The sequence below is a fragment of the Cynara cardunculus genome, assembly GCF_001531365.2.
Source record: "Cynara cardunculus var. scolymus isolate 2C chromosome LG 2, CcrdV1, whole genome shotgun sequence".
NCBI classification, from domain to species: Eukaryota; Viridiplantae; Streptophyta; class Magnoliopsida; order Asterales; family Asteraceae; genus Cynara; species Cynara cardunculus.
In genome coordinates, this window is record NC_037529.1 from 57,992,363 (window position 1) to 57,999,769 (window position 7,407).

A 7,407-nucleotide genomic window follows, 5' to 3' on the forward strand; every position below is an offset into this window, starting at 1 on the left:
TTTCTTATTAAACCTAAATTAAATTATAATAAAAAAGTTAAATTAAAGAAATTACACAACAAAAGAAAAAAAATTAAATAATTAATTTGATACTAATATTGATTTGTTTTTTAAAAAATTTAAAGATATCTTCAAATTTATATTTTATTCAAAAATAAATTCATTATCGTTTTTCTCAAAACCACTTAAAACGTATTATAACATCGATATGGGACTGAATAAAATGAAATATTACAATCGAGATATATCTCGCTGCATTGTACGAATATCATTCTATTTATTTTAAAAATATATTTCAATAATAAAAAATAGGTTGTATTTCAAACATCTTTGTCCAATTAAAAACCAACCCTTCAGTTGTTTGTTGGATTGAATTCATCCAGGTTTCAATGGCCCATTAATTTGGCCCATTTGTAAACCCTAACCCTAGAAGCCGATAAATCCCTTGATATCCGTCTCAGATCCCTTCTCGCGCTCACTTCACTTCAGGTTTCGACTTTCGAGGTATGGATTTCTGCTGTTGATTTTTGTATTCATAATCTTATATGTATACTGACTAGAAATTTGGTCTCGTGCAATGATTGTGTTTTTGGAGGCGATTGCTTTCATTTTGATTCACGATCCTGTCTGTTATAAGTTTCGCATATTCAAATTAGTAGTTTTAGCTTCAAGATTGATAGTCGATGATCTAGATTTAACCGCAAGATTCTATCTATACTAAGAACGCTTAGTTAATTCATGTAGCTATAATTTTTTCACGAAACAAAAACATCCTGTAACTTTCTTTTGATTTGATCTTTTTTTATTTTATTATAAAAATGAGATTTGACGATGCGATGGTGTCTTTTCCCCCCATGTTCTCTAGCATTCGTAATTTAGTGATTTTAAGATGAGTTCAATAAGATTCTAATGTTCCTTTTATGATAAGCTTTTTCTTTGTTTGTATGTTTCTTCAAATTTGGATTTGTCATAATTTTTGTTTGCAAATATCATCGATTTATATGTTCTCTTCAAATTTGGATTTTTAATTTTTGTTTAAACTTTTGCATTTTGGTTTTTCCCCAATGTGTATGGTGAATGAAATGTACTCCAACATACAAGTAATCAAGGCTGGAATCTCAACAGCGCTCGTTTGCCAATTCCCAATTTGGGTAATTGGTAAGAAACACTAATGAGCTTGAGAATTGGCATAAATCTTTGTCATAGGCCTTTGGTATTGGAGCTTTTCTTTTCATCATCACATAATGGGGTTAATTCCATATGCAGCCAGTCAATTGTGTCTCTATTTTCTCTGATAATCTAAATTATCAAATAAATATTCTTTTGCTTTAATTCATTACAAGTTTATTAAAATATAAAGCATAAAAACCAAACTTCAAGTTTGTGCGACTCTTCAGTATTTAAAATTTGACTCTTGCCAGTGTTTTTATGATAATCTCTTTTACTTCCTTCATTTTTAGTAATATTTATGCATGCGATAATTGATGTCCAAATAAAAGCCAACTTTTAGTTTTTCTCAATTTTGTTGTGATTTAATTTTGTTAGCACGGATTATGTGCTAAAGAGATGTCGTAGATGGTGAAATTAATATTTTTCAAGATGTGCCTATATCTAATTATATATGCACATATACCTATAGCCATGTAAATTTTAGTTTTTTAAATTGCTATGTTTTCTTCTGTGAATACTTGGGAATGAACTTATGAGTTTTGCAGATATATAACAAGCTAGGTAGCATGTCTCATCGCAAATTTGAGCATCCCAGACATGGCTCATTGGGCTTTCTCCCTCGGAAAAGGGCTGCTCGTCACAGAGGAAAAGGTTTTAGTTTTATTTTGCCTGTCTTTTTCTTTAAATCTATGGAATGAGTTGTCCTTGATGCATGTATCATTTGTATGCCATTTCTTATTTATGTGCCAGTTCTTCCAGTTAATGCCAATTGCTTGTATTTGTTTCTTGTGTTCTGATTGTCTACTTTTAGCTATAGGTTGTCAACTGTTTGAACATTCTTGCTTTGTATTTATTTGGCTGTTTCAACTCTGTATTTGTAACTTGTATCTATTATTGTTGGATGCCATTCCTGTTGTGGTTTTGTTTTCTTTGTTACTTTGCATCCAATCAAATAAAACGAGGATTTCTTTCAGACTGTTTCCTGGAAGTATCCATTCATATGCCTTCAAGTTTCCTGCTTCATATCCGACAAACTTTGGAAGATGGTACAATTGGTTGGTGATTGTTGTTTTTGGCCCTCCAGTAATAGCATGATTGACTATTCAACTTCGTGCTTATAGATGTTATTGCATAGAGATGCCATATCTTAGTGCCAACACCTCCTGTTCTAAAGTATGAACCAAATTATGAAACCATCTGTAAACATGTACAGTTATTTTGCTATGGTTTATGTTATGAATCTGTTACATGTGTTCTTTGTTCTGGCATGTTTTAGGTCAAATGCTTTGTTGTATTGTAGTTATGCACGTATATGTTGGACTGCATAATTTTTTGTTTTTATTTTTTTTTTGGTATTCTTGATCAAACTTTTTGGATAGAACACTCCCTCAAAAGTTTTTGAGGCAGTTCTTTTCACTTTCATTGTTTTACGTTGTTGGTAATAATTTGTTGTTTAACCCTCTATCTGAACTTATTTGCTTTCTAGTTAAGATAAAATGGTTACTGTTGCATAGTATGCTGTGCTTATGGTGTATTTGTTTTGGTTTTTGCAGTGAAGGCATTCCCCAAGGATGATTCTGCCAAACCTTGCAGACTAACTGCCTTCTTGGGATACAAAGCTGGGATGACCCACATTGTCAGAGAAGTTGAGAAGCCTGGATCAAGTGAGTTCTTTCTATTTGTTTACTTTTTTCATCTTAACTATTTGGGAGAACAATTTTGCTCTTCATTTCTTATAATAATTTTATAGAAGAGCCTTAAATATCTGGATAGTAGGCGCATGTTAGTTCATTAGTCTTGTACAGTGTCTTGGTTTGTATGTTTAGTATTTTCTTTCCCCTAATTTTACCTTTTTATTTTCGGTAGAGACTGGGAGTAATCTAATGTCCACCATTGTATTTGCCAAGTCATAATTCTATTTTGGTTTTTCTCCATAGAACTTCACAAGAAAGAGACATGTGAAGCAGTGACGATTATTGAGACACCCCCGATGGTGGTGGTAGGATTGGTGGGTTATGTCAAGACCCCACGGGGCCTCCGCAGTCTCAATACTGTTTGGGCTCAGCATCTGAGTGAGGATATCAAGAGGAGATTTTACAAGAACTGGTGCAAATCAAAGAAGAAAGCTTTTGCCAAATACTCATTGAAGTATGAAACCGAGCCAGGGAAGAAGGACATTCAGTCCCAGTTGGAGAAGATGAAGAAATACTGCAATGTCATCCGTGTGCTTGCCCACACACAGGTACTATTATTTACTTGATCAAATTTCATTGAATTTGTGTTCTGGAAACAAAAAGATGAAAGACATCAATATATATGTTATATATATATTAAAAGAAAATACAATAAACTGGTAAAAAAGATAGACAGTAAAAGGGTTCTTTTTTAAAGCACCTGTTTTTTACAAGCAGCTGTGACTAGGCAAGAACCAGTAGCGAGTGTAAGAACCTGTTGAAGAACATCCATTGTGCACACTCTTATTTACATTATGGAATGTGTTTTAACCAGATCCGAAAGATGAAAGGTCTTAAGCAGAAGAAGGCCCATCTGATGGAGATTCAAGTGAACGGTGGCAATGTGGCACAAAAAGTTGATTTTGGCTACAACTTTTTTGAGAAGCAGATCCCCATTGATGCTGTTTTTGGGAAAGATGAAATGATTGACATCATTGGTGTGACCAAGGGTAAGGGTTATGAAGGTGTGGTGACCCGTTGGGGCGTGACCCGTCTACCTCGCAAGACCCATCGTGGGCTGCGGAAGGTYGCTTGTATCGGAGCMTGGCATCCTGCTAGGGTTTCWTTCACYGTTGCAAGAGCTGGACAGAATGGTTAYCATCACCGGACTGAAATGAATAAGAAGATTTACAAGCTCGGGAAGGCTGGCCAGGAGTCCCATTCTGCAATCACTGAATACGACAGGTTTGTTTYGTTCGAWGATGTTTTGTTTTAGTTTATAAATTAGGCAGCAGSTGTAATGGTGGGTGGATATTTGTAGGACKGAGAARGATATAACCCCAATGGGAGGGTTCCCACACTATGGGGTGGTGAAGGATGACTTTCTGATGATAAAGGGGTGCTGTGTGGGACCSAAGAAGCGTGTGGTGACGTTGAGACAGTCGTTGTTGAACCAGACATCGAGGCTTGCATTGGAAGAGATCAAGCTGAAGTTCATCGACACATCCTCCAAGTTTGGGCATGGTCGTTTCCAGACTGCTGATGAGAAGTCCAAGTTCTATGGACGAACAAAAGCATGATAAAGATTTAGATGGAATTTTGTTTGGTCATGTTTTGTCATTCATACAGACCATGGCTTGAAGAGATTTTGGTTTTCCGATTAAGAACTTGAAGTTTGTTTGGTTTTGTTGCTGGAATTTGCATGTTTAAATAATTTCACAGTTTTGACTCCTGCACTTGTGCAGCATGTTTAGAATCATTTGCTATTTCTTTTCTCTATGTGGGGGAGGGGAATTGAGACCAGTTAAGCCTTTTATTAGGACTATATACATCCTAAAACCTATTCATTACTTGATTTAGCCGTCTCTAATATTTATTTATTTTTCTTTTAATTATTATTTTGTATATTCAAACCATGACATGTAATTTATCATATAACCCAAATTGGTTTCGCCAATATGGATTATATGTGGGAGAGAATCATCAAGACTGGGTTACCAAGACAACTTTCATAAGAATGACACTTACCACAAAAAATACAAGATTTATTCATGGGAGAATTAGACATTATGGTTTGCATTTGATTTTTTTTTCCCATTTAAATTCGAATTGTTTTTAACTAATTTAGTTAAGCCCATAATTTGTGCATTTAAATGAGACTGCATATCTTCATATGGTAATCCCCTAAACTGACCCATTGATTAGATCGTTTGAATCATTATCTGCTTTGGTTCAACATGTGTTGCAATCATGTTGGGCTTGCAGATCCCCAAATCCAAATTACTGAATTAGGGTGTTGCATAGTTCTATTTTCCTCTATCTTTATCATCGGCAATTTTAATCGTGGTTTCCGGAGGAGGAGCTGGTGGATTATCCTCCATGGTTCTATTTAAATTATGGTTTTGCCGATTATTTCCACCTCTTCTTCTTCTATTTAATGTCTGTTCAATTTTAAGATCGAGAGGTAAAAGTTCACTGTGTTGTAGCCGTGACATACATGATACAACATGAAAGGTGCTTTGGAAAATGAAACAAGCGACCAAGCCCCAAATGAAAGTCAATATTTCAGGGTAAAAATCAAGCCAGTCTTCGACAGCTGTGCCAAAAACTTGATAGTTATGATCGTATGTGTTCAACAGTGGACAGGAAGTCCCCAAAGCGCCGGTGCAAATGCACGTCGATACCATGATCACTACAAGTAATAAAGTGGTATAGTACCAAGATCGTTTCATAGAAATAGACTATTGAGAATCTTAGAGTTCCATGAACTTCTTGAACACGTTTGAGTTGTAAGAAAAATCAAGTTTTTGTGGGTTGAAATTCATGAAAGACCAAATATACTTATGATTAAAAGATGACTATGGTCGTAAGTTTTCCTTAAGGCATACATAGTAACAAAATGGTCAGATACTTTGTGAATCACATTATTGTATATAAATACCTCCATCTCTCGAAAGTGAATCTTTATAGACTGTGCCTACAAAGTGTCCACAATCTGTTGATTTGTAATCTTGGCGATTTAACTAAGTTTGATATATGAAAATCAAGTTCGATTAGTATAAAGATTTATACCCAAATCCCTTTGTGATGTAAAACTCGACTAAACTTTGAACCTTAGTAAATCATAAAAAACTCGTATATCTACGTGATTATCAAAGACTCTCTCAAATCTTTGTACATCACTTAAGTCGTATTTCGAATTCGTCAATCTCTAGTTATAAAATCTAATATTAACACTTCAAAATGATCGATTATTCGCATTAATTTAAATCCCGACTCAAGTAACCAAGGTTAAGAATTAGCAACGATGACAACACCTGTTGGCTATTAACCTTAAGTTTGATTCACACCCACACCCAATTAGGTGATTAGCTAATACTAGAAATAAAAGACATGATAAATAAATAAATGAAAAATATTTGCATTAAAATAAAAGTAATAGCTAGGTCACAGAGGGCAAATTGCGGACAAAAAATTAGAATATAGAAATTAAATTCTACATTAAAAAAATCTCCAAGCACAAGAATAAATGCTTGAGAATGGCACTCAGATTGTAGCTCTTGGTTGGAAATGAGATGATCTTTAATACGTGTGCCATGCCTCGTTTATATGAAAAGGTTGTGGTATTTGTCCAATGGATGTAATATTCTTTTAATCATTCAGTACAAAAGGTGATCATTATATATCCCATTTTCTAGAGATCTTCAGATAAATTCAAATCTTCAAAATATTGTTCCCATAAAACAGATAATAGCAAAGCATTTTATTGTCCAAAAGTAGCACCATAAATGTCCATAGTGGGAAAATAATGCCCCCTATCAATAATAACATCATTTTTAGCACAAAAATCAATAATTGATAATTCATCACCTCTTAAGAGCAACTTAGGGGTCGTTTACTAAACGCTTATTCGGTAAGTGTTTACCGGACAATTTTCCTCACCGGATTAACATGGCGAGGGCCAAGAATCTTACATGGTAAGAGCGTTGATTATGATGGAGAGTCTTAAACAGTAAGTGAGGGTGACAACTCTTACCCGGATAAGTGCTTACCGGGTAAATTGTTGCATAAGATACCGTTTTGATGTATTACAATCTTATCCGATAAAAATAAATTATAATGTTGATTACTACTGCTAAGCATTTACCGAGTAATCATTTGGGTGAACGGCTCCTTAGACAAAATGAAAGATATATAAGCAAATTGGGTAAATAAAATGATATAAAAGCATAGGAAAAAGTAATAAATAACTCTAAAAATGAGAGTTATCACCTTTAAAACTACAAGGACAAGAAATGTTATTTTTGAAAAACTACATGGACCAAGTTTACTCTTTTTTTTTTAAACTAATACAACGAGATATATCTCGACTTTAATGTTATACTTTATTCCGTCTCTGTAAATGTTTTAATACGATTTTTATGTGGTTTAAGAAATGAATAATATTTTTATTTTTGAATAAAATATAAATTTGAAAATATCATAAAATTTTAAAAAATAAATATATTAATATTAGTATCAAATTAACTATTTAAAAGTTATTGTTTTCGTGTAATTTCTTTAA

General features: G+C 33.8%; 1 protein-coding gene across 1 annotated transcript; it reads left to right on the plus strand.

The window, feature by feature from the left end:
* The first annotated feature begins 1,663 nt into the window (after nucleotides 1-1,663).
* Nucleotides 1,664-4,590, plus strand: LOC112506718 (60S ribosomal protein L3-like). The gene is made up of 5 exons (XM_025110957.1): nucleotides 1,664-1,821; nucleotides 2,724-2,834; nucleotides 3,108-3,412; nucleotides 3,679-4,088; nucleotides 4,165-4,590. The coding sequence occupies exons 1-5, from the start codon at nucleotides 1,737-1,739 to the stop codon at nucleotides 4,421-4,423; spliced, it is 1,170 nt and encodes a 389-aa protein (XP_024966725.1). The 5' UTR covers nucleotides 1,664-1,736; the 3' UTR covers nucleotides 4,424-4,590.
* The last annotated feature ends 2,817 nt before the right edge of the window (nucleotides 4,591-7,407 follow it).